Source organism: Bombus pascuorum, chromosome 6 (genome assembly GCF_905332965.1).
Source record: "Bombus pascuorum chromosome 6, iyBomPasc1.1, whole genome shotgun sequence".
In the NCBI taxonomy this organism is placed as follows: Eukaryota; Metazoa; Arthropoda; class Insecta; order Hymenoptera; family Apidae; genus Bombus; species Bombus pascuorum.
In genome coordinates this window covers 1,189,490-1,217,200 of record NC_083493.1, presented here as the reverse complement: position 1 = coordinate 1,217,200, position 27,711 = coordinate 1,189,490, and the positions used below count along the sequence as shown (strand labels likewise).

The following is a 27,711-nucleotide window of genomic DNA, read 5'->3' as shown; positions in this document are numbered from 1 at the left end:
TCTTTAACTCCTTCGCCTCAGAGAATTTATTCAGAATATACCCATCGTATTGTTACAAGAAATAAAATGTCCAAAAACCTATCGAAAAATTTCAATGTCACCATAAAAACTAGCTCCTTTCCAACTCTGTCTGCCTTGAATTTAAAAACTTTATTTTTATTGCCATGATTAACCTAAAATTTTATATAATTAATCTACTTAGTTAAATTAATTCAGCAAAGATGAATTTCGTTAAATCCGTTTTCACGATCGAGCGTTATGATCGCAATTTACTAAAACCTGTCAACAAACTAAAATAATATTCTTCGTCCAATCTGTGACCAATAAAAAACAACATTGAGTGAATTCAGAAATAGCTGATACGCTCTAATTTTTTTCGCGTCCAGCATTAATCGATCAAGGATCCTGCTATCTTTCCGATGAGACTGATAAGGATACTAGAAATCCAGTGGTAAGAGTAGACGACCTTGTACCGTGCACCTTATTCCACAAGACGATCTATAAATCCACGGATCGATGCTCGAAATGTTAATGTTGTCCATAATTATATGCAACCAGGGAGATGGATAATAACGGGATATTGCAAAGCATCGTCAAGCCTCATAAAAACCGTTCCAGATTTATAAACGTCTCTCTTTGCGCAATTTTTCCCTTATGTCTACTGCTCTGTCGTTTCTATATCTAAGGTTTACAAAAATTTCTCTTGTGCAACGACATATCGGTGAGTATACGGTCTTCTCGTTAGGTGGATGAGTGAGATGAGCTCTTAATGCGTTTTAGGTACGAGATATGAAGAAACGATAGTTTTCGATATACGCAATATTTGTCCGCTTGGATGATCTTAAATAATGTTTGCGCGTACGGAGGAAGGGAATATTTGTCCGCAATAAAGATTAGAGATCAATTTGTACTGATTCATCGACAGAGAAACAAACGACAACGATCGAATTCGGACATATTTCACGTTTGACGAATGATGTCGACTATAGTCTTCTGTCGCATTCACTACGCTTTATTTACAGATTTATCTTTTCTTCTGTGTTTTTGCTAGAAATCACCAGACGAAACTTGCAGAATGTTTTAATTCCCTTTGGAAAGACATATGGTAATTTATAACGGATAAACGTTATTAACTAAAATTAGACATTTTTTGAATAGTCATAGATAATTTTTTAAATAGATGTATAAAATGCTTACATGACAATAAAAAATTCGAACAAACTGCAGAACACAGATAACTTTCGTCACAAGTTATTCTACGCGCAATTTTAATTCGGCTTGCCACGAATCATCATTATAACGCGCGTATCCACAATTGTTCGACTTTCATTATTCAAGGTTTCACGCTCGTGTTCCCCTGATTATTATAACAAAGATCCACGTTTTCCGTATTTCTATTGTATAATTTAAACATTCAAATACAGATATTTCTCCGTCTTCTTTAATCATTATTATCTCACGATAAGGTCAATCTTGTATAACGAAGGCACGCTATATTACATTATTAAAGTAGCCAGCCCCTTCGTCGAAGAAACGAAATCCGCTGACCTCATCCTGCTGCTTCTTTTTTTCGCATTGCGATTCGATTACGCAAAACCGAGCAAGGAATACGAAGTGCCGTAACACGGGAAGCAACGCCTGTAATAGATGTGTAATTTAGATTAAGGATCGTGGATGATGTGCATTAACTTTCAGTAAGATCGGCCGACCTTTTCTCCTCCGAACTTCATCAACGAACAGCCAACGGAACTATTAATATTTCCAGACGAATTGCGTATTTGTACAAAAGGCATTCAACACCACGACTGTCCTATTTTTTTCTTTTTTTTTTTTTTTTATTCGAGATACGCTTAAATCTCAACATATTTACGAAATGCTAAATGAGTTTCTACTTTGCGCTAATCCTTCGAGAATCAGACCATCGAACTAAACTCAAGACTCGGAACTCATTTAACGTTGCAAAATACATTTTAGGACACGTTGTTGCTTGTCAATTAATACTCTATTTAGGATTAATAATAAAGTTCCAATAATTTTGCGTTACCCAATATTACATTTTATAATACGAAAGAAAACATCGCGGAACAAACAGTTATTTAACTTCTTCATCGATCAACTGCAAATGAAACTAATCTTGGTGCTGGACAAAACTTGTAGATTCTTAGGCTATTAATGAAACATTATTTACCTTTAGAGAGGCGTAAGTGTAACCACCATGAAAGTCGACCACTAATTATTTCTGGTCAATCACATTCCCGTTCGGAACGTATTGTACGAACGTTTAAATACCACATGAAACTTCCGCTACATGTACAATACAAATTGTCAAAATAAAATTAAATGATGAAAAATTACAACGTTTAAATGCTTATGTGCAGTGTAAAGGAGCGTATCGCCGCTACAATTGCATTTCTTTTTCCAAATGTAAATATCATTTCTCATTTCAAATCTGCCTGTGAATATCTACCATGAAATTTCTCGGGACTAGGAAAAGTATAAAAACGACCAATTTTCGAGCCGCGTGTGAACGTGTGAACGAAAATAACTACGTATCAAATTAATTAGTCGCATCTAGGATAATTACACCAGAATAATTGATCGCTCTAAACCGACTAGCTGACTGTTTTCACGATCCTGGCGTATTTAGCGAGCTCAGGTGACACCATATCGAAATCTAAAACAGATAATCCTACAAACTGCGCGCTCGCTGTAACGTATAAATTTTAATAAATAGTTGATATCTAAGTAGCTTATATAACGGGTGGATAGAATACAATTCTCGGTGATTTGAGGGAATGTTAAGAAAACTTATAAACTATTAGAAAAATAGTGGATCCACTGCAATTTAATAAATGATAGGCGTAGACTGTTTCCAAATTATTCCAATTTTAGTCGATGAGTACATAAATATCTATATCTTTAATTGGTCAAATTTCTGCTTATAAATAGCAGAATGAAATAGTTAAACTATAATCAACAATCTGACTCTCGAAGAAGACCGATAGGAATGTAATCGCATAAATAAGTAATATGACCTTCAGAGTGTTGAACTTAAAGTAGCAGACCGCTAGTTTTAATCGCTTCGTATTAATATTCACATTTTATTCATTAAATGAACCTGACATTAAATTCTAAGATCTAAATAAGTACAAAGCTTGGAACAACTATTTTCTATCACGCTCACAACAATGTCACTGTTCAATGACACGCATAATTGCGTCCGGTTGAACCGTTCTATCCACCGTCCACCGCTCCAACAGGCCAAGACTGTGCAAACGCCAGCTGCCACAGGGTTCGTCATGCGAAATTATCTACAGCGATTGGAAAAGCACAAAATTTACGAACACCCGTTGTATTATTTGCTATGAAAGACCGGCGCACGACTAGGCGTGGTCCACGCGAACCTGCAGTTCTCTTTCCTTCCTTTCTTTTCCTCCGCGTTCATTTCTGTCCGTATCTCTCGGCTATCCGCTATCGAGCCGCTTTTCAACGATACACTTGCGAGCTCGTTCGAGGTAAGCACGCAATGTAACCCGCCGGGGTTCGTACAATTTTCGGTTTCACCCGTAGTTAATAAGGTGAACTTCTCTTTTATAAGATATCAGATCTCAACGATTTTTATTTTTGAACTAATTTTTAAAATGACGCGAATTGTCATGTGTATTGATAGCTATTAACGAGTGTTTGTTGGATGTTCGGTTTCATTAGTTTTTAAACAAATTAGTAAGTAAACTGCTAATGTTTACGCAAATTTACATTTTTATGAATACAACTAAATAATTTAAATTCAAATGGAGATTTGTTTCCTCTTCTAAGTAATGTAAAGGTTGCTATTTTTTATACCTTTTTAATTATCCGTAATTTTCTGAACGCTTCTGTCGTGTTCTGTGAATCCTACCATGCGAATTAAACTTGACTGCAATTCAACCCCAATATCGTAATAAAATGAAAATGCATGCCAGTGACGATGATTCCGGTATTTACGCGAGTGAGCTGAAGCGTTTCAGCTATGATTTCGCGAGAGAGGTGAGAATAGGAAAGTAATTACGACAGAGAACGAAAGAACGAGGTATCGTTGTCGAATTCGAACTAGAACGGACCTTGATTGATGGATTCGTTTATGTTGTTAATTTCAAATACTGTTCTAACAACAGTACGTGTATGACAATGCTATGATATTGAAGCAAGAGTGCTATCAAAGTTAGAGACACTCGATGTATGCGATGATCAGTGTAATTGAGATTCAATGTTTGGCATTATTGATGACCATTGAAGGAAGATCATATGACAGAATTTTGAAATTCTTGTTATTTGATCATCTCGTAAAATTCAATAGTTTGAATAAACATAACGTAATAGGTATATTTCCCTTTCCCTTTCCTTCTTCGAGTGATTTAACGAACAACTGTAATGCGTTTGGCGCAACGTTAGAACCGATACCCGTTACTTCTACTTACGATTAAAACTTTCCAATCGTGGACACGTGACTAGGGGCCATGCTTATGACTTTGTTGGACGATGAAAGGATTCGCGACGGTCATTTTTGCAGCTGGCGAACACGTTCCGATAACCTTTGCGTTAGGGGAACGTCCGAGATGATCTTCGTCGTGATTGTACAGTGCAGAGCATCGGGAAATGGATTCGACGATCGGACAACTTTGATCTCTATCTTCCCTATACGAGGTGTATGTTTTGGAATAACAATAATGGGTTTACACAAGAATCTCGTTACGATTATGTTGTGAATGTTTATTTCAGCTTCAAAAGTAAACTGTGGTACTCGAGTTACGTGTAAATTCTAATCAAGTATCAATTATCACTTCGTAAATCAGAATTCTATTACTTTTTACGTTACCTTTATAAGCTTGAAATACGCGCTTCGAATAAAATTTCCATTAAATAGATCTGACATAACTGTTAGAATAAAATGTAAAGTTTATTAATCTCTCAAATAATCTTACTACAAGACACTCTAAAGAACCATTTTTAAATTATCTATTCACAGAAAAATATCAAAATCTCTTAACTTGTTTAAGAATAGAAAGATTCACAGCTTAGATTAAATCATTAACTGAAAATAAGACCAATAAGAGTGAAAATAAAGAAAAAGCAACTAGATTCATCTTTCGATCGAGAAAACAAAATAAAAAAAAGAAGTCGCGGCTCTATTAACGCTCATTTTATGGAAAGTGAATTCATCGATACCGGATACTTTCTATCGAGAAACCAACGCCACGTTTCTATCTTCTAAGTAATGTAATTAGTTTCTTTTGCTATTATAATTTTCTTCTCTCTGCCTCTTTTCAACCGATTTTGTTTAATCATTTTTTATGTTCAAACAGTTTCAAAATAACGCCTACCAATCCCATAGAAGTAAATGGTATAGCGTAAATTGCTAACTTCCAACCATGGTTTACCAACTTAGCAACTCACGTTTCTGCGCATTCACGTGATATTAAAGATTTTTTTCGATTGATAACCTCCCTAAATTGCATGACGCGATTAGGTTAACGTTACACGCGTCAAAGACCAACGGGAAACAGTGAAACGAGCACGATGAAGATGCGACTTAACGACAGGAAGCGAAGGAACGCGTCGCATTTTCCACGATAAAAACGCCTAGGATTTCCTTCTCGAATCACCGCTGTCATACAGGCCATTCACACAAATAACTTGCTTCCTTGATTACTAATTATCCGTATGCAGGTTCAATTACGAGACGTATTCAAATAACAAGGATTAATTCGTTCCACTAGTGCGGTAGCCTTCGTGGAAAAGAAAATAAGAAAAAAGTAAATTAACACCGCCACCTTACTAGACACGGTATCAGCAACAGAGTATCCTTGACACAAAATTGTGATAGAGGTACTCTTGGATCGTATTTTGAAGAAAAAAGATTACTGATAAGTATCGCGAGTAAATAGAAGGACAACTCTGTAACTGATTAAAAATTTGTATAACTAATGTATACGTGGCTTCGGTGAAAGTTTAAAACTTAACAATCTCTGAAATGAATCGATGTTTAAAATTAGAAACAAAATTGTTATGAATAAATGTTCAAGCAAAGAACACATTTAAAGAAACTGAAATAAAAAAAACTTATTAATGTATAAAGGGAATATAATCATTAATTTCTTAATCGGAATAGGATGCAGATATAAATCATGTCTCGAATAAAATAAAACTCTCCAGTATAATTTATAGTTTCAGTAACAATTACGAAAAGTCAAACCATTCATAAACGCATCCGATAAAAAAAATTCTGTTATAAAATCTTCCATAGCACCCTTTATATCTATACTAGAATGTAATATCTATTATATAATTGTTAAATGACATACGTTATCACATAATAAATTATACTCTAAAGATTTCCTACATTTTAAAAGTAACATTAATCAGTATAAAGTTATAATACTAAATCAACCGAAATCGTTTATTATGCGTTAAGACGTAATTAAGTTTTCGCTGCTATCTAAATGTAATCTTTATGCGGAATTGGTTCTTCTATTGTAATCATTTACTTACCTGAGTACTATGCTCGCGAAGACCATCGGTTGTGACGAAAAGCAGCACCACCAATGCCACAACCGTACACCACGAAAATCTTCGTACCATTCTGCAAAACAACATACTTCCTTTAGTTACATTTTTTCACTTATTGTTTCTTGATGGATTAACGTAGTATCTATAACAATTACCTATTTATATATTTTTATAGATACTATATGAATCTATATGATCTTCATCCCCTTTCTCGGATCACCCTATACGCAAGAACACATAATGCAGACGCGTGAAAGTCAAGCACCACCTTCTACATTTAAGTCTACTTTTACTCGTATAATTCTTGGCCTATTAACTGGTGAGTATATTTCTCGGTAACTGTACCATGACGTTAGAGAACACGTAGAAGATCATACTAAAAACTGAGTGATTTTTGTATATCGAATCGAAAAATATTTTTCTCGAAATTAACCCTGATATTAAATTATATCATCGACGTGTCTTGTGTCGGATCAGATTATTTTTACGTCGTTAAGGATGAATACACAATTATCTCTTTTTCTTCTATATCAAAAAGATCGATCGGAACCTTATTTTTATCCCGCAGCGTTGTACCAGAACGCCTTCGCCTCTCTATTCGTTTCATTAAAAATAACAGCAGCTGACACGCTGTCATTTAATAATATCACGATCGTTATTCCGTGGTTTTCCGAGAAACGTCAATTTAACTTATAATTTCCGTTTATGTAATTGTAAATATCGTTAGACACGTTAGGTCGTTTAATTGAATTCGTTGATATCGCAAATAATTCCGCTGCCTGGAAAAGTAACATCTCGAAAGGAGGCCAAGGTACGTTTCGTGTCAACTGGAAAGGTTTAAAAATGCCCATAGTTCCTCCCTACCCTCTGTACTGGATGGTAACCTGAATCAGTTGCAACGATGCTTCTCATACGCTACAATCGATATCAACTTAACTTTTATAGTTATCTTAAAAAAGTGTGCAGAGGCTCGACTGTGAGAACATATTCCTCACTTTGGGAAGCTTTGGGAGGTTGAAGTATACGAATGACAATATTTAAGTATGTGTCTCTAATGGTCTATGAGCATATAGAAATGTTCTCGGAGAAAAGGAAACAAGTTTGACGAAAGGAAAAATTTCCCTCGAGATCTCAATCACTCTAGTAAATTCTAAATACCATTAGAAACTGTGTAATACCAAAGAATCTTTAAGTTCATTAACAAATATAACGTAATGTTCTAATGTAACATACATTGCTACGTAGAAGTGCATTTTTCCACATTTTTTTTTTTTTTTTTTTTCTTTAAAAAATCAATTCTGAACTAAAGAATTGTAAAATTATAGAATTTAATCAGGAAAGCGAGAGAGAGAAGGACCTTCCCTAATTGCAAGATTATTCTAGTTGAAGCATTAATTCTACTTTATCTAAATTAGGAGGATAAAAAATCGGTTTCTATATGCGGAGAATTTGACAAACGGCAGATCTAACGAGGTCGTCTCAAGTACGCGGCCAGTCGTGATGATCGTGAGCTGTTTCGATCCTCTTTCCTCTGTTGGCGCGAAGATCAGTAAGGAGAGGAGGAAGATCAAGATCAGCTATGGATCGGCGACCGTACTCGAAATACCGTTAGACTCAGCTGCGTTGCATTACGATTCATTACCATCGTTCATTCAACTTCTTGTTTTCTACCGACAGATATGTCAACGTTTGTTGCTCGATTTCCATAGCTTTTTCACGTATATTTTGGAAACATGCACTGGTAAAAATTGTCAATAAAATGGACAAAAATTTTAATTGCTTTAGTGAATTGGATTGAAGATCTAAATTTGATTTAACGAATTATTTTTATCGACAATTAAGGAAATTCGTTAATTCCTTTGTAATATTATGTATTACAATCTCTGACTAAAAACGTTCTCGAGAGAACAGTACTCCAGCGTCCGATTCCTTTCCACGATCGTTCGTGCGCACGAATCTGTTACGTGCCAATCGAAAGTAAATTCTCTGCTACGGTATATGCACGTATCAAGTTTCGCTCGCGATTGTAAAGCATATTCCGTAGAGAACTGTATCTTCAATAGAGAATGAATTTTTCGTAAAAGAATCGATTGTTCCTCTTAAACAAAGATATATGTATATACAAGGATATGGACGCCTAGTACCATTTTCGAATAAAATACGAAAACTCGTATAAAGAAAATAATTATAACGCGAACTCGGACTTAATATGACCAACTAAACGCTTTCTTTCAATTGCTCAATTTCGATATATATATAAAAAAAATACATACTTTAATTTCACAAAACAAAGCAATATAGAAAACTGGCAAGATAAGGAAAGAAATTTCTCCGAAGCACGTTGCTCATGCATCGCTGATCTCGAGGCCAATTTTCAGTATTACTATTCGATTTAAATTTCTTTGTCGTGCTCGACGAACAGACTACCGCACCGAACCTCGTCGCAGAGAAAAGATCATTTCGGCACGGCCTGCTCAAGTAACTGAGTTTTACGTAAGAAATGCCGGGAACATCTGGAAGTTTGCGCGCGTGAAAGTGGACTACCAAGTTACAGGCAACGGTCAGTTAATTCCGCGACCGTTCGGTTAATATTCTGCAACACCAGCCAGTTCCCGTAGAGATTACGGAACAGCCAAGCACACAGATTCGATAACCAACTTTTTCATTAACCGACTGTCATTCGAACGGGTTTTTAGATGTATTTCTATTGCAGCTACTCTCAGGAAAATTATTAACTGGTACATCAACGAAACCTTCTTCCCTCAAACACTAAAGTGTTTCGATCGATTTAAATTATTTTAGCTTCGCGTTATCGATGTTGAATACCGAGACGAAGCCGAGGTATTTTTGCACGACCCGATCATCGATATCGCCGATTAAACGCACCAAACGATTACACAACTAGTTTAAGGACGATCGTTCTATGCTCCTTATTATCCGTCCATCGACCTCAAGGATCGTCTCTACTACGTAACCAACCATAAGTCGACTAACGAAACGCAGAACACCAGAAAAAAAATGAAACATAATCTAGGAGGCACATCTTATTTCTCGCTCGTTGCAACAACGACCTTGCCAAGTTTCATTTCAATAGACGACTCATGATTTTCCCATATCAAAACAAAAGAGCTGAATGTTCCGGTCGCACTTGAATTCCACTCACCTTGCAACTTCTTAGACAAACCCGATCCAATGTTTCATTTCAGTCCACCTGTCTTGTTGTGGTTCCTCCTACACGCTCAAAGGTGCCCTCGCTTTCAGCGCACACAAATTATCAGAATCAATCACAAGGATCACGTTTTACTCTGTATCAAGCGTATAGCAAGAGAACATTCAACTATCGAACTATCGAATCAATCCATTTGTTGATTACGTTTTGCACGTCCGCAAATACAAAACGAAAAAGGTTCCTCGAAAATCACTGAGAAGAAATCGAAGTAAGTTTGTAACGAGTGTATTAACCGTACACGTAACTCGATCAAGTCAGATGGAAGCGATCGACGCGCATCTTCGCGAGATATTCGGCTTTGCACCGGTGACAGCGCGTGGTAGTATGTTTGGGACGTTAGTCGACAGAATGCTCGGAGACAAATGGAAGTCGATCGAACGACCGCCGTGTCAAAAAACCTGCCTCTAAATGGGGGAGAAAAAAAGTGTTCGCCCGACTATTTTCCCTTTCGCCCGACTCTACGCCACCACCACCACCACCACCACCACCACCACCACTACCATCGCCACACCACCCAGCGCGTTTCTGTTCTCTGCGTCCTATACGCTGCCCCTACCTCCAGGTACAGGTACTTCGAAAGCATCCCCTCCCGCGACACGTCGCCTCGTTCCTCTTACTGACTGATAGCTACTTTGATATGCGTGATTTCCTGCGATCCGAGAATACATACTTACTTACTAACACATATACGCGTGTTCGATTATGGGCCACTTCGATCATTATCGAACCGAACCGTAACACAAGACGGATGAAATTAAAAGTTGCTTCGACCAGATAATTTTAAAGATCGAATTCTGAACCGATATAAATTCTCTTTCATTTGTAGACCAGATGATCTTAAAGATCGAATCTTGAAGCGATACGAATTCCCTTTTGTTTGCTGATGATCGAGAATTCAAAATGAGAAAATCGTATAAAAGCAAAATTATTGTAAATAGCATATAAAATTACTATTTATTAGGATTTAAGTTTAGATCAATACATAATAAGAAATAGTTAAAGAATTAGTGAAAAATTAGATACGATATAGCTTGTAACCTGAGATGTCAAACGATTTAAATAAGAGTCCCTTTAATTACTTCACATAATGTTATTCCATCAAAAACTAGAAAGTATAACGAATGGCGAATATATCAATAAAGAATGGCTAATCGAATAAGTTCTTATGTAAATGACTATTTACATGATTATTATGTTACGAAGACTACATATTTGTAAGTTAGAAGATGTTTTGATTATCTTCTGAATAATTCTGATAATTCTGAAAGAATATTATAACGCTTAATCCTGGTATTTTACACGATTGTAAATGAACTATAACAGTCTTGACAAGTTTAATAACAACAGCTTTTTTATGAAAATTGCATCATGCAGTCATTTAAAAAATAAAATATGTAGTTCAAAACATGCTAATTTCATCAATTAAAATTTCACTCATATTAATAGAAAATTCCATTAAAAAAATTCCATAAAAAATCAAAATTTTAGTCGAATTATTCACTTTGTGAATTTATATTATCCAATGAAATCTTTTCCACATAATACCAATATAAATATAAAATGAAACACTTCTAACTTGTAATCTATTAATACAATTACATTTAAAGAGCATGTACTTACATGAAGCACTCCCTTATATTGTTTATAAAATGGAATACGTTTATTCGACTCAATAGACAAATCATTTTATATAATTAGTGATGTAGAATCGCGCTTACATATGCCTTGATCCACTAATGTTAATAACTAGATTTACATAATTTATATGCTACATTACACATATTTATATTACGTATAGAACACACAAGAATAAAAACACCATTCCCACACGTAGTGTTAATTATGACGCAAACAATTCTAAAGCATCTTGCTCAAACAGTTCCATCCCCTATTATTTTGAAATCTGTTATTGCACAAACTAAACTATCATAAAAAATGTTGCGTTATTTGAAGCACACTGTTTCGTCACAAATCCTTGATTAATTATCTAAAATCGTCAAGACCAATGATTTCCTAATCGTTTACAGAAGTGTATCTAATCAATGATTTACAATGATATTCGGCCTTAAATTAACATACTACTGCAAGCAAACGTAAGAAAAGAATTTGCAATAGATTTTTCTGTATCTCGATTAATAAGGAGATACGATCATAGGAATAGATAAAAGAATAGTTAAATAATAAGCTTAAATATTTAAGGAAGGTTTTATCATAATTCGATAAAAACTACAGACAACGTCAAGTAAGTTAATAAAAGAATACAAAGAAAATAAAAGATGTTGCTTCTCCTGAATTATTATTACATTACGCGTTCATTGCATCGCTTTCCCTTGACATTCTAATCCAGGAATAAAATCGATCGTTTGCGTTCCAATTCGAAAGTAGATCGCAAAACTGAACAATTACTTTTCCTAATAATCACATGGCTGCGCGCTTCCTGCCTATACTCCGTAATATAAGAAATATCGAGTTTTCGGATTGCAAGCGTAAAGAGTACATATTATTAACGGAAAATGAGGTTACATGAAACCCTTTCATAAAACGTTCCACTTTTCTTTGTATCCGACACATACGCTATATATACGTTAAACTTGATTGTTCGAAGTAATAATAATGTTTGACTGATTATTGTTGTACGGTGAATGTTTTTGCGATTTCAATGACATCTCGAGTCGAAGTTTTGCACATAAAAGAGCGATTCGATTTTCGGCAAGGAATTGTATCTACATGAATTGCCATGATTTTTAATCAATCAATTCATTTTATATAAACGTATCTTTATATAAATACATTTTACCAAGGTCAAAATACAAATTAATTTAATAGTAAGAAATTCTGAAAGGAAATTTTTTCTGTAGCCTTCTATAAATTACGTTTAGATTATTTTGACACAGACTTTACACAAATATCTTTATGTCTTATCAGTGTCTCCTTTGTTGAAACGTACGTATGTGTCAATAAATATCAACAACAAGAAGTTATTGTTAAGATATCGTTGATAATAACTATGCATATGCATGGATTTTTAAATAATTCTTAGAAAATAGTAGCTGAAGAAAACAACAAATGTACTAACAATTATTTGATAATATTTAAAGATTTGAATTACTTTGATGTTTTAGAAACATATTTAAAATTTTGCTATTTGATTTTTAATTAGTATTGTGTGTATCTTACGTAAGTATTACTCGCAATATAATAAACATGAGTAATGGTATATTCGTCAATATTGATAAACAAAGGAAAGAGACAAACATATTATTAAACCATAACGTCTGTGAAAAGATAATTTATCTACAACTCCACAAAAAGAAAGTAATATAGTAATTTATTACGTCTTTTAAGTAAATCTTCATTTACAAGTAAATATGCATATCAATGGATCACGTATAAGAGAGGACGCTACATGACAAACAAAATTCTTAATACACGTTACGAAAAGCAGCTAAAGATTTCAGAACATTATTCGTACGTGAAAAGAAAATACAAGATTTTTATTTTATATATTTGTAAGTACATACATATATATTTTTCTATGGAATTGCTATCTTTGTTGATAAAACAGAATGATCAAACATAGATCATGTCAATATAACAGAAAATAATCTTCATAAATAAAGTCACGTACTTGTGAAAATTTAGTTAGTTAATTTGTGAAATCTATTGGATATTTTTACTTCCAAAATGTAAAATTTTAATAGAAAAAGTTTTAATAGAAAAAAAAACAATTTTAAACTAACGCTTCACACGTTTCAGTAGAAAATATCCATACCGACAGTTCTTAGAGTCCGATCTACAATAGTCAACAAATGTGTATAACAGACGAGATATGTATAAGTCGCTTAATCTGTCATATAATGAACAGCGATGAAATCACTCGTATAATCAATCAATTATGACGATACTACCTATGATAATGGAATTATCTGAGAAGTATATATCAATCTCTTACAATATCATGTAAAATTCATTACCTTAAAACTGTTTATGGAAAGAAGTGATAATATTTATAACCTTAATAACGTGACATGTGACATTTAATAAATAAATAGGTTGTATCCTTTTATTATATCGTTCATAATTTTTATCGTAACTTTAAGTTCATATTTTTAAAGTGTACAATATGAAAAAATTTTAATCGATAGATAAATACCAATAAACATGTAATGAAATAAGTCTGGCAATTTACTTTAGTCTTGTTCATGAGAATTACATCTGACTCGAATTTATAGTCGATATTCTAAATCTTTCCTGCGCACATTAGATCATTTTCTTAATCAAGAAAATACATTAGTTCTTTGTCATCACATTTTTTTTGTTCCACCATATTACTACTTATCTATTCACCTATCTATTAATAATGTACATATTCGTCAGTGTGTTATTCTTAAATAACTTCTACTGTTGTATGTACTATTTCTCATTAATAAAGATAATTTGTGTAACATAAAAAAATTATTTGATATTGCAAGAAACAGGAGTATAATATAAAAGTTATTACAAGTTGAAGGCAATGAAAAGTATATTGTGAAACTAGTTTAACTTAATTACGTATGTTTAGTTATCTATTGATAATTTTGTAGAATACTGTTAACAATGTCTGACAGTATTTTAAACGAAAAAGCTGAGAATTGTGTTTCTCACGATCCTGAATATGATGATACACTGGGTGTACCTGACTCATTAGAAATTACTATAAATGAAAATGAAAATATTAATTCTAATAATGATACTGATAATAATGGTGAGTTTATGACTTTGGTTCGTTATTTCTGTGTTATTTAACTGACTTCCTTTAAAAATAACATTCCAACTATGTTAGTAAAATGTATTGTGCATTGTTTACTTTATTTAAACTAGAACGTCCTGGTGTGATACCTTTCTCTGCTATACACGACTTACCAAAAAATTTTAAAAGCCAGTATCGTAATGTTTTTATTCCTGGTGAAGAAGTGCATGTGGACATTATAGACAATGAACGTAGCGTAACAACACATCCATTGAATCCAAATTTGTATACTATCGAATTTAGGCATGGACCATTTATTTGGACAATTAAGAAACGATACAAACATATCCAAAATTTGCATAACCAATTGAAGATATATCGCACCAGTTTAAATATACCTTTTCCAACTAAAAGTCACAAAGAAAGAAGATCTAGTTTGAAAAGTTTGGGGGATACAAAAGAAGGGAAAGGTCGTAAAGGTGCACTACCAAGGTATAAAGATACATTTAAAAAGAAAATACGTTTATTTATTGTAAACGACCAAAAAATGGGATAAACTATTTTTTTCAGATTTCCAAACAAGCCTGATGTTTTAGTACCTTATGAGCAACTAGAACATAGAAAAAAAGCATTAGAAGAGTACTTAACTAATTTATTAAAAATAAAAATTTATTTGCACCATCCAGAAACAGTGAGTTAATAATTTGCATTTATTTATGTGATGATTACTAACAAGTATAAAACATTTTCAGGTCGATTTTTTAGAAGTCTCACATTTGTCATTTATAGAAGATTTAGGAATGAAAGGCAAAGAAGGAATTGTTTTAAAACGAACTGGATCAGGTGCAAGAAGTAGATGTAACTTTTGTGGTCTTCTTGAGGGCATGTGTTGTATTAGATGTACTCATTTCTGCACATCTCTATGTAGGAAATGGCATTCTCGACATCTTGTTGTTAAAGATACTTTTGTTGCCTATATTGAACCAAAAAATGGTAGCATAAAATCGGTGATTTTAATGGATAATGGTTTCGGAATCAGTTTTGGTCTGTATACAACAGGATTAAGAAATGGTATACAAATAGTAAATCTTAGTAGGCACATACTAATTAAGTGCTGGACAAGAAGAAAGGCCAAAGAATGGCTGGAATTTATACAAGAAGTTAGTAACAGGGAAGGTAAGTTCTTTGACTAGTGCGTAACGTAAAGCTTTGAAAACTTAATTAATAAGTTATGTTAGTACAGGTCGAGACTTTATACAATCGAATCCGCACAACTCGTTTGCACCTTATCGTTCCCCTATTCCAGCCACATGGTTTGTAGATGGATCAAGTTATATGTCTGCTGTTGCAGATGCGTTAGAAGATGCAAAAGAAGAAATTTTTATTGCAGACTGGTGGTTATCACCTGAGATTTATATGAAAAGACCAGCTATTCATAGTGATTACTGGCGATTAGATAATATTTTACAAAGAAAAGCTGTAAGTATATCATTAAAAACATTGTGTTTATTAATTATTCATACTAATATTTTTAACACTATATCCTATCAATGCTGACAGAAGTTGAGGATTCTTGGTAAGGCTAATGTAATTTTGAATATAACATATAACGCTGTCAAAAATTGAAAGAAATCACGTGTATATGTTTATAATAATCAATTCTTTATTTAGTTTGAAGGAATCAAAGTATATATAATGATCTATAAAGAAGTAGAAGTCGCACTGGGCATAAACAGTTTCTATAGCAAACAACGACTAGTTGAAAAATGCCCTGAAAATATAAAAGTATTACGTCATCCAGATCACGCGCGAGTGGGAGTGTTTCTGTGGGCACACCACGAAAAAATTGTCGTTGTTGATCAAAGTATTGCTTTCCTTGGAGGAATCGATCTATGTTATGGTCGATGGGACAACAATGAACATAGATTAATAGACTTAGGTACATGATACTTGAAATTAAATACCGATCATTATTATTAATTGCATTTAATTTTATTGTTCTCAATTACAGGCAGCACCCATCATTCCAGTATTTATATTCCATCCAAAGGTAGATTTACCAATACCAGTAGTAAAAAGGTATCAAATGCCAATGTAAATAAGCATGTTTTATTACCATTAGCTATTGCAACTAACACAGTTGTGATGGCTACTACCAAATCTATACCTGTGTTGTAAGTTTCTTTCTTATTATTCTCCATAAATTTTATATTTCAAATTTTCTTTAAGTTTGGCTCAGCTACTCATTTTATTTGACTTTTTTTTTCTTTAGGCCAATTATAAATAATAAGACGTCGATATCGCCATTCTCGACATCACAGTTAAATGCTGGTGATCTATTACTATTACAACCAATAGAAGAATCAGATACTATGAAATGTGATACACCTAATCTGGAACGTAAAAATTTATTTGGGATGGCAAAAAACACCATGGATAAAATGAAACACAGTATTAAGTTGAAAAGACAAGAATTAATTAATATGGTGTATAATCCACACGAAGAAGATAGTGATGAGGAGAATGTTATGACTACGTAAGTTTATACTTTAGAAAGATATGTACCAAAAACTGGATATATTTTACATCAATTAGAGAATATTACTGACATTTTCAGCTATACAACTCAAACTCCAATTGAAACTAGTCAGTCACTAGCATATAGCGAAAATGAAGTTTCAGAATATCCAGGTGTGGCTAAATTATGGCTGGGAAAAGACTATGTAAATTTTATTGTTAAAGACTTTAATGATCTTGAAAAACCTTATCAAGATCTAGTAGATAGGAGCAACACTCCCAGAATGCCATGGCACGATATAGGAGTTATGGTACAAGGTGCAACAGCAAGAGATGTTGCCAGACATTTTATTCAACGTTGGAATGCAATTAAGGCAGGTACTTTCTAATTTTGTAACAATCTAATAATTAAATAACATTTATATAATTTATATTTGTAGATGGAAAAAGCAAAATTAAATTTATGTTATCCATTTTTGCTTCCAAAAACGTACAATAATTGCAGTAGCTCTGTACCATTTATTGAGAAATCTACTATACACAACGTCAACTGTCAAGTATTAAGATCAGTCAGTTCTTGGTCGGCTGGTTTTCTCGACTCACAAACAATAGAGCGAAGTATTCAAGAAGCTTATATTGAGGCTATTAGTAAAGCAGAAAGGTGAAATTAATTTTTAAAAACATGAAAAATGATTAATTGCCCTACTGCTATTATAATGCACATTTTTCTATTTCAGGTATATATACATAGAGAACCAATTTTTTATAACACTTGCATCCATGCAACGATCTGCAGTAAAAAATCGTATTGGAGAAACATTATTGAAACGCATTTTAAGAGCACACCGTGAGGGTGCAGTATTTAGAGTATTTGTAATAATGCCTTTATTACCAGGTTTTGAAGGCGAAGTTGGAGGACCAACTGGTACTGCCCTACGTGCTATTACTCATTGGAATTATGCTTCTATATCAAGGTAAAAATTCTATTATACAATTAAACTACAACTAAGGATGAAAAGTGAATGAGTTGAAAAGTTGGAAATATTTGCATTATAAATAGGGGTAAAGATGCTATCTTAAGTCGGCTAATTGAAGCAGGAATAGAGGATCCTAGAGAGTACATTACATTCCATGGTTTAAGGACGCACGCAATGTTAAATGGTACATTAGTGACAGAGCTAATATATGTTCACAGCAAACTATTAATTGTGGATGATAATACTGTTATCTGTGGTTCTGCTAATATTAATGATAGAAGCATGACAGCAACAAGGGACAGCGAAATTGCAGTAATAATTCATGTATATATTAATATTATTTTAACTGACTCAACTGTGTAATTTTTTATCATTTCAATATTAACTATTCTATAATTTACAGGATCAAGAATTCGAAGAAGGAAGAATGAATGATATACCGTTTCCTTGTGGTAAATTTGCAGGATCATTGCGGAAACAATTAATTTCTGAACATTTGGGATTATTTAAAACAAATGAAGATATAGATGTAACTGATATAATTAAAAAATCATTCTACAAAGATGTATGGTGTGCTAGGAGTAATCAAAACACAGAAATCTATGAAGAAGTATTTCATGTTATTCCGACAGATAAAGTTGTTAATTTTTCTATGTTAAAGCAATATCAAGATGAAGAGCCACTTTCTTCATCGAATACACTTTTGGCTCAAGAAAAGGTTGAACAGATTAAGGTATAGTTTAAAAACATTATTATTATTATTATTTTTATTATTTTAACAAACTTTATCTTTTCATTTTTAATTTTATTTTAGGGTCATTTAGTAAACATGCCATTGCACTTTTTATGCAATGAGGATTTGAAACCAGCTGCTGGTACTGTAGAAGGAATGATGCCAACAGCACTGTGGACTTAAATTTTTGACATTCGAAACCAATATTAATGAAATCAGTGATTTTAATATTTTTTATAATTGTATACAAGTTAATCTATTTTTAAGTATTTTATTGACCAAAGTACAAATGATCACTCTGTGCTTATGACTAGATATTTTATTATATGTATAAACTGCTAGAACTAAGGTTGTATATCACTATTACTTAAAAGCATTTAGAATATTTGAGAGCATAAAGGATTAAGACGAGTAAAATGCTAATGAAAATTCAGGTCAAGATGATACTTGGATTGTTACTTATGCATTAAATTGATCATAATTGTACTTTAACATTCCATAAAATCTAACTCTCAAAAAGGAATCGGGTTATTAATGTTGATGTGATAATAGTTATTAATTTGAAGATAATTTTATTTCATCAACCATTTAATATGCTGAAACGTCTTTTATTAATAACATCTTTTATAAAAATGCTCATATGAATGTTTAAGTTTTAACGGTGTGCCTTTTTAAAAGTTGAATTTTATATTATAACATTTATTTTATAATACTATTTATTTGTATTAAACGATATATAAAATAAATAACATGTCGTTCTTTACCAAGCTAATATTCTTATTTCTTTATATCTCTGTTACGATTATTCCATATAAATATTTAGTGAATCATTCTTGTATTTCAACTTATCTGAATAGCCAGCAGTTTGATAAATCGAGAGTTAAAATAATCAATGTTGTGCTGTATAATCATGTGTTCCGATTCAAAGTTCCAATTTCTAATGTCAAATTGGTAAAACACGCAGACTTAGAAGAGTATGGCAAAGTCATACAACACCTAAAGACAAGCGTAAGCTAAATAATGCAACAAGAAAATAACCAAAATCTTTAAAAATTATAAAAATGTCTGTTTTCAAAAATATTTTACTAATTTGTCTCCGGAGTTTTCCTTTCGACTGTCGAAGCGTGTGTAAACGTGTGTCTAGTGCCCAGTGAAGTTCAAAATACAAGTGACGACCCTCCGTCGAAAGTGAGTTTTTTCTATTTTTTTTTTTTCTTTTTTTATTTGCTTTTAATTTACAATCAATTCTCGTAGAGAATTTTAAGTAAATTTATCTGGCGTGGTACTATGACATGATTAATAAGTATTTATAGTATGATTCTACTTGAATCTAGTGCTTAGATCTAAGGTGTAATGTCTTTTTAGCCTGCGGATCTGTTCCGACGTGTCGAGTAGTTGAGTAATTAGAGAATTTTGGTGGTTGTTAACTCTTGTGCTATGTCTATTGCTGAATTTGAATATTTCTTCTTTGACTGTGGGTATCTTGATGTCGTGATGTATTGTTTCGTTGGTGACGTACCAGGGTGCATCTATTAGGGATTTTAAGGTTTTCGATCGGAATCGTTGGAAAATTTCTATGTTGGAATTACTTGCTGTTCCCCATAGTTGGATTCTATAGGTCCAAACAGGTTTTAATATGGCCTTGTATAATGTAATTTTACTTTGCGTGTTTAAGTTGGAGCGTCGACCGATGAGCCAGTAGAATTTTTTAAATTTTGCTTTGAGTTGTTTGGATTTATTTACGATATATTGTTTCCTTGTCAATCTTCTGTCCAGAATCATGCCCAGATATCTGACTGGCTCTTTATCTGGAATAGGTATATTGCTTATTGTCATCTGTGGGCAAATTTGTTTCGTGAAAGTTATATGACTGGGTTTGTTTTCATTGACTTTGAAGCGCCATTTGTGGAACCACTCTTCCATGGAATCGAGACCTCGCTGGAGAGTAGAGGAGGCAATTGTCGGGTCTGAGTGCAAGGCTAATAAGGCTGTATCATCAGCAAATGTCGCTGTGGTTATCTATGTCGAAATTGGTAAATCTGCAGTGTAGATGTTGAACAGGAGGAGTCCGAGGACATTGCCTTGGGGTATGCCAGCTTCTATTGGAAATGTTGAGGTTATAGCGTCTAAGTGTTTTACCATGAATTGTCTGTTGGTTAGGTAGAATTTTAGGATGGAGTAGTAGGTGTGTGGTAGGATTTTCTTTAGTTTGAATAAAAGTCCTTCATGCCATACTTTGTGAAATGCCTGTTGAATGTCTAGAAATACCGCAGTGCAATATTTTTTCTTTTCTAAGTCTTGGGTGATTTTATGAGTTAGACGATGAATTTGCCCTATCGTAGAATGTTGCTTCCGAAAGCCGAATTGATGATCCGGCATTGTTTTCAACTCCTCTAAGAATGGAAGGAGTCGTTTCGTTAGCATCTTCTCAAATAGTTTGGACAAAGTGGGTAGAAGACTAATTGGGCGATAAGAGTTAGTTTCCTGTATTGGTTTTCCAGGTTTAGGGATAAGGGTAATTAATGATATTTTCCAGGACTTAGGATAGTATTCAAGGTGAAGAATTGCATTAAAAATAGAAGTAATGAGAGCAATCCCTTTTTTGGGAAGCTCCTTGATAGCTTTCTTACTTATCTGATCATGTTCCGATGCTTTCCTGGGGTTTAGCCAACATATTAATTCAATAACTTCCAGAGATGAGAAAGGTTCAATAGGAGGAGACATCTGGAAGGGACAGTGCAAGTATTCCGTTATTTCGGCGGCAATAGTGAAGGAATACGGTTTGAAGACATTAGTTAGGTGGTTTGCAAACAAGTTGGCTTTTTGTATAGGGCTACGCGTCCACCCATCTTGCGGACAGCGAATGGGGGGCGGAGATTATTTGCGGAGGACGAGTGAGTTTCCTGGATTCCTTCCATGAGTAGTTGAAGTCACCTATGTGAGACAGATTAGCAAGATATTTTTGGAAACAGTCAATTTTTGTAATTTTTAATGATTTTGGTTAGTTTTCTTGTTGCGTTATTTAGCTTACGCTTGTCTTTAGGCGTTCTATGACTTTGCTATACTCTTCTAAGTCTACGTTTTTCTGCGATTTTTATTAGTATGTAATGGGGCTATTCATGTTTATTGACAAAACACTTAGTAGGGGTGGAAGAACGGATCGCGTTTATTATGCTGGTGTTTAAATATTCCGTGGCTGCTTCTATACCTTCGTTTGTTTTTAGGGATATTGAGGCTGATGTTGAATGATTGAATACTTCTCTAAAGAGCTGCCAGTTTGTGAGTTGATTATGAATAAAGCCATTAGGTTGGTTTTCGATAATTGTTGAGTTTATTGTTGACGGGTGAATGATCTGAAGAGAGTTCCACAGAAGGGTTGATTTGTATGTATCTTGGCGAGATGTTTTTGGTTATGAAGAAGTCTAATAGGTCAGGCAGTTTGTTAGTGTCAGTGGGTCAGTAAGTGGGTTCGTTTGCACTGAGGTAGTTAAAAAGGTTTCTGCCTCTTACTGTGACAAGTCTGCTACCCCATTGCGTATGTTTAGCGTTATAGTCTCCTCCAGCTATGAATCTATTGCCCAGGCCTTCGAGGAATTTATCGAAGTTTTCTGTGGAAATAGAATGTCTAGGAGGACAATACTGCTGATGCGGTGATTGGATCATGCCAATCTTCTATTGCTACGTTTGTGGCTTGGAGGTAGTCCTTTTGAAATGATGGAAGCTCATAGTGTTTTATGCTGGTCTTGATGATAATTCCGGTACCGCCGTGGGCCTTTCCACTGGGATGTTGAGTATGGTAAAAGTTATAACCATTTATTTTCAGATACTTTTTATCGGTGAAGTGAGTTTCAGATATGAGCATTATATCGATTTGTTGTTGTTTTAGGAAGAGTTCTAGTTCGTATTTATGCTGAGCTAAACCGTTTGCATTCCAAAGAGCTATGCGTATTGGTTTTATTTTACGTCGAAAAATAAAACAATTTTTTTTTGTTACACACTAAACCTCATAATATTTTTAATTATTTTCAACCAACCGCATATTCTGAGCTCATAATGTTGTGGTATTATACGTTACAGACGAAAAACTTTACACGCGTCATTAAGAAATTAAAGATAGCACACCTGGACTATCTTTTTGACGAAGAGTGTAAGCTGTTAGAACGAATGAATAGTTTTAGACTGCTGATATCTATGCAAAATGTTTTGTACATTTTTTAATACTTAGTATATTTTGCAGCTATTTATATATTTGTATTTATCATAACTGTACAAAAATCCGCGATTTAACTTTAATGCCTAGTATTGACCTAAAAATAATTTCTAATATAATTGTGTGGTAGGCTTTATTTGTATATATTTATACATATTTGCCCTCCTTTTTAAGTTTAACCTTTTCAGAGTTTACTAAATTGACTTTTATTTTACTCTTTATTCTACTTTCACTTTTATATTTTTTTACTTTAAACTTTACTTTAAACATTAAACTTTAAAAAGGTTAAACTCGGCACATGTATATGTACATATCTTTATATAAATATAATTGCAAGTAAATATATGTATTTATTTCGAATACATTCGAGGTTTGCACGTTTGAATGTGGTTTGTAGAATAATATGAGAATACTGTTAATTGTTTAATGTTTATACATTAACGCATAGATTATAAAAATATTGAGCGTACTCTAGGATTGTTAAATCCTCCCTTCATACATTCAGGTGGTCAAGTATATATACACAGTATATACGTATGTATATACATATGTAGCGGCACATGAGTAGAGGACAATTCAAATGATGTTTTGCCTCGGAGTATAAAGATGGTTAGGATATAGGTAATGTAATAATAAATAAACTCCGGGCAAAACAATGTCGCCTCTACGTGCAACCGTCGAACAAAGACGAATTTCTATTTTCCGGCTCTATCTCGACCAGTATAAATAAACGGACGTGATCGCGAGCAAATCAGTATATACCAAGTATCTACTAATTATCGATCAATATCTACGAGTTATCAGCGAGATATTATACACTGTCTTAGCGAATACATTTGAACGAGCGTCTCTCGACAGTATTTATATTTATTAATTTATTTAATTTTTTTAAATATATTTGACGGGTTGCAACAGCAAGTTCTCGTTATTCTGTATTACAATCCTCTACAAGTCCTCTACACATATATATGTAAGTACATGTGTATATATATGTATATATATGTATAATTGGAATTAAAATGAGAGAAAAAATTTTCAAATGTCCTTTTTTTTATATTAATAACAATCATAGCTCCTTACTTTTACGCTTGTTTACTACTCAGTGAAAGTAGCCTTGATTGTCTATAATTGAGAAAAATAAGAAAATAAGAAATTAAAGAATTTTATGAGTAAATTATACACAAATTTTCTTTTATAAAAAAAATCTATTTGATTTTGTAAAACTACTTATGAATGTATTAAAACATTACTATCATTTAGAACAAAAACAAGACTACTATAAAAATATAAAGATATGTATAACAATCACTAAATCCTTTTTTTCTCAATAAATGAGCCTCATATAAATTATTAAATGCATTGATTTCCTCCTAGATTGAGATACAATACAAATTATAAACATGTGTTAAATATACTTTATTTCTTAAAATACATACATGCATGGTGTATCTGTTAAAGAAATTTTTAAAGATGTTTTATTAGTTTTAAATTATTTAGTTTAATAATATTGTGATGCAAATCGAACCTGCAAATGCCCATTAGACGTCCTTTGTCTTTATAACCACAGACGCATGAATACATAAGTTCTGTTGGCTCTTATTAGTATTTTTTTAAAAGTACTTTATCAAATACTCATTGTTTATAAGTAGAGGACGCTAAAAACAGTATAGAATTTCTAAATGGAAATGGCGATTATGTTAAACCAAGAAAATCCATAATGTGATCTGTCTACTCTTATATATTGTCTATGGTTCAGCAGCTCTGTTTATACGACCGTGGTTACGTCTATTGTATACTTCGTACGCGGCCGCAGTGCGGCGCGCCGGCAAGCAAGGGCAATAGACTAACTTATCTTCAGGGACGATCACGAAAACAATTTTTTTCACGTTGATCATTCCAGAATTCCGCTTCCAACACGGCAGCTGTTTATGTTTTCCTCACATTTTGCCTTCCTTAAAATCAACGTCCTTTCTGGCAATGTGTTGAATACAAATTTTTATTTCTTAGAATTATTAACATACTATAATTTTGTTTATATAGTTCTTGCTTTGTTACAAATAAAAATGACATATTTAAGTTCGTGGGAAGAATTTGAAAAAGGTGCTGAGAGGTTATATCTTCAAGACCCAATGAAGGTGTGTTTTAATTAAATTAATGTTCATTTATACATTTTTTATTCATAAAATACATATTGAGATGTATTCTAATTAATAACATAAGGTATAGGTTATAAAACATAGGTTATAAATCGTAACTGAGATGGGTATGACATGATATGTCATATTGAAAACTAAACTCTGCTTAAACAAATTTTTTAACTAAAAAATATATCATATAGAACTGTAAAATTTTTAGAACGTGAATTTTCACTGTATTAATTGGTATATAAATAATACAAATGTATTCTATGCAAAATATTTATTTATTTTAATATTAGATTACAGGTGAAATAAATAAAGTTTATAAAGGCAGATCACATTTATAAATAGTTCAATAATCATGAAGTCTATAATTTATTATTTTGTTATTTTAGGCTCGGTATACAATGAAATATTGCCATAATAAAGGTGTTCTATGTCTAAAACTTACAGATAACAGAACGGTAAGCTTTATCCTTATACAACTTACCTTGTAAGTCTTAAAAATCTACTTAAATAATACATTTATAATTTTCTTCCATAGTGTCTACAATATAAAACAGAGATAGCACAAGATTTAAAGAAGATGGAAAAATTTATAGGAAACCTAATGAGGCACATGGCATCTAAAGATAGCTAAATAAGGACTAGATGAGATTAGGGACACTTTTTTAATCAAGGAATAAAAGTGCTGCGCATTTAATTCATTGTTTACGTTGTTCCATTTCATAAGATTCAGTGATTGATGGGATTATAGATTTAATTTGAATGAGGTATAAAACTTTCTTAAATATACAATATGTGCATAAATGTCTATTTTGTATTTATTTAAAGCTTCATGCTCATTTCGGGCGGTTCCGTTGCCTCCTTGTTAAAGTTCTGAAACAGTATAAAATAAAATGTATCGTGGCATAAGTTTATTTAGAAATAAATTCATTTAAAAATAATTGTTCCAAATAAAAACCATTTCAAAGTACAAAAATATGGTATACTAAAATTTATTTAAAAATACCAATACTTTTCAGAAAGTGTAACTGTGTGCATATGTGTAACAGCAGCATGTAGTGCATTAGTTATTAATAAAGCCGAACTTAATTTTAATTTTTTACTAGATATTATTGTAAAAGAGAAGCACGAAGCAATGAAAAGAAGCACTTACGATATAATGGGCTGAAGAACAGCATCCAGAGTAGTATCAACAGGAGGGTAGATTTCTTGATTTGGAGACAGTTCATAGCGTACCTCTCCCCCTAATTGCATTTGCGGCTATACCAAACAAAACTATTTTACTAATTTACTATGCAGAAGATTGTACGATACAACACACTACATTCTAGCAACAGTATTTCATTGAATCGATTTTTCTTATCGCACTATGATTCAAAAAGAAGAAAAATGATGTAACAAAATACTGTGGCTAGCAGAGAAAGAAATAGCAAGCCTTAACCACATGTATGTGTAAAAAGCATTCAGTGCATCTAAAAGATTTTCGTACAATAAGTGCACAATCTTAATAAAGACAATTTATCTATCATTTAAGATTATAGTAATCCTTCTTTCTTTCTTAAAAGCAAAAAGCTTAAACTACTTGAAGCAAAAGTGTTACCCATTATTTTCTAGTAATATTTTGCATTTCAAGCAATAACATAGTGAAGTATAATTACGTGTAGAAAGCAGAAGTAAAGAAAATAATGAGTTTCACTCGAAACCAAAATCGATAAACGAAAAATTGACGTTGTCATAAACGAACAAGCGAAAAAATACGTACTACCCGAGTAGGCTTAGCGCTGTCGGCGGAACTTGAGCAGCAACTTGAAAATTCCTGCGGTGTACTTTCCCCGAGCCCACTGTCCACATTACTTCCTATTAATATTCTGTTGTTACGAGTATAATAAAAGTCCTTCCTCATATTGCACTCGTTCCTACTACCATCGTAGTATTTTGTCTCGACTGGACTCGGCCTGGTCGGCGGCAAATTATAACTTCCGTCGCGACTATGTTGTATCATTCTTCTGTTTCTTTTGCCAACGGGTCCGATCGTTCTGAAAGTGATTCCTTGACAATCTTGCGATATCACGGCAAAATTTAAGCACAGCCCTGATCGGACACCAACGACATCGATGCATATTTTAGTTTATCAAACGTTCATAACATGGTTAATACATACTACGAGCCATATTGCATTCCCTAACGATACATATTTTTATTCACATTACAACACTAAGTTTTACTTAACAATTTCTCCATTCGTCGATCACTTACATACGTACGCCAATGTATTTAAAAGTCTATAAGTGTTTAAGGAGAGAATAACATTACTGGCTACCTAAAGAGGGGTTCAGGGAATCGAGTCGACTGGCACAATGAAAATCTCGATCTGGATCGTTGACAATGATTATCTACCAGAACTTCAACACTCCCATATACCGATCACAATTAATTAACGATTAACACGATGCATTATACCATTACATAGAAAATACACAAAACATTTCAAAAGAAAACACACACGTACAAATGCTACAATTGTTTTTAGAACGTATTTTTATGGAACAGCAATGTGCTTTCATGGTATAGCGAAAAGCATCAGTATAGGTGCCAGCCAGGAAATAAATAAACAGGTGCGACAAGC

At 33.1% G+C, this 27,711-nt stretch overlaps 3 protein-coding genes and 1 long non-coding RNA gene across 11 annotated transcripts in view; 2 read left to right on the top strand and 2 right to left on the bottom strand.

Annotated features, from left to right (window-relative positions):
- Positions 1 to 27,711, bottom strand: part of LOC132908351 (uncharacterized) — a 235,262-nt gene that overhangs the window by 13,467 nt on the left and 194,084 nt on the right. Inside the window, exons 2-3 of one of the 2 annotated variants that reach the window (XR_009658352.1) lie at positions 9,710 to 9,777; positions 6,529 to 6,619 (exon numbers count right to left, since the gene is read on the bottom strand). This is a non-coding gene — a long non-coding RNA (uncharacterized LOC132908351). Of the gene's footprint in view, positions 1 to 6,528; positions 6,620 to 9,709; positions 10,240 to 27,711 lie in introns of those variants that run through there. The other variant, XR_009658351.1, reaches the window with a different exon arrangement.
- On the top strand, positions 13,557 to 19,444 carry LOC132908404 (phospholipase D2). Its single transcript, XM_060962396.1, has 15 exons — positions 13,557 to 13,830; positions 14,337 to 14,519; positions 14,636 to 14,996; positions 15,075 to 15,195; positions 15,257 to 15,680; positions 15,748 to 15,983; positions 16,176 to 16,443; positions 16,516 to 16,678; positions 16,777 to 17,040; positions 17,122 to 17,395; positions 17,462 to 17,682; positions 17,759 to 17,995; positions 18,082 to 18,322; positions 18,402 to 18,731; positions 18,813 to 19,444. The coding sequence occupies exons 2-15, from the start codon at positions 14,372 to 14,374 to the stop codon at positions 18,912 to 18,914; spliced, it is 3,390 nt and encodes a 1,129-aa protein (XP_060818379.1). The 5' UTR covers positions 13,557 to 13,830; positions 14,337 to 14,371; the 3' UTR covers positions 18,915 to 19,444.
- Positions 24,781 to 26,618, top strand: LOC132908133 (signal recognition particle 9 kDa protein). 2 transcript variants are annotated; one of them, XR_009658317.1, is made up of 4 exons: positions 24,781 to 25,076; positions 25,475 to 25,543; positions 25,624 to 25,852; positions 26,192 to 26,618. XR_009658317.1 is itself a non-coding variant. In XM_060961810.1 (3 exons), exons 1-3 carry the CDS (start codon positions 24,870 to 24,872, stop codon positions 25,717 to 25,719), a joined length of 372 nt encoding a protein of 123 aa, XP_060817793.1. In that variant the 5' UTR covers positions 24,781 to 24,869; the 3' UTR covers positions 25,720 to 26,026. The 2 variants fall into 2 exon arrangements, 1 of the variants encoding a protein (XP_060817793.1); XM_060961810.1 differs by lacking the exon at positions 26,192 to 26,618 and having other exon boundaries at positions 25,624 to 26,026.
- The window catches only part of LOC132908129 (band 4.1-like protein 4A), a 62,860-nt gene continuing 60,563 nt past the window's right edge, over positions 25,415 to 27,711 (bottom strand). For 3 of the 6 annotated variants that reach the window (XM_060961804.1, XM_060961805.1, XM_060961803.1), the window contains 3 exons: positions 26,848 to 27,121; positions 26,239 to 26,345; positions 25,415 to 25,958 (listed from right to left, as the gene is read on the bottom strand). In XM_060961804.1, the coding sequence (XP_060817787.1) occupies positions 25,922 to 25,958; positions 26,239 to 26,345; positions 26,848 to 27,121 (418 nt within the window). In that variant the 3' untranslated portion in view covers positions 25,415 to 25,921. The remainder of the gene's footprint in view (positions 25,959 to 26,238; positions 26,346 to 26,847; positions 27,122 to 27,711) is intronic. The other 3 variants (XR_009658316.1, XM_060961806.1, XM_060961807.1) reach the window with 3 other exon arrangements.

Bases quoted from the DNA above. Each gene is read 5' to 3' on its own strand.
- LOC132908404 (XM_060962396.1), top strand. From the start codon at position 14,372: ATGTCTGACAGTATTTTAAACGAAAAAGCTGAGAATTGTGTTTCTCAC. The intron at 17,996-18,081 runs GTAAAAATTCTA...CATTATAAATAG, and splicing joins AATTATGCTTCTATATCAAG to GGGTAAAGATGCTATCTTAA. The intron at 18,323-18,401 runs GTATATATTAAT...TATAATTTACAG, and splicing joins AAATTGCAGTAATAATTCAT to GATCAAGAATTCGAAGAAGG.
- LOC132908133 (XM_060961810.1), top strand. From the start codon at position 24,870: ATGTTTTCCTCACATTTTGCCTTCCTTAAAATCAACGTCCTTTCTGGC. The intron at 25,077-25,474 runs GTGTGTTTTAAT...TTGTTATTTTAG, and splicing joins ATCTTCAAGACCCAATGAAG to GCTCGGTATACAATGAAATA. The intron at 25,544-25,623 runs GTAAGCTTTATC...TTTCTTCCATAG, and splicing joins AACTTACAGATAACAGAACG to TGTCTACAATATAAAACAGA.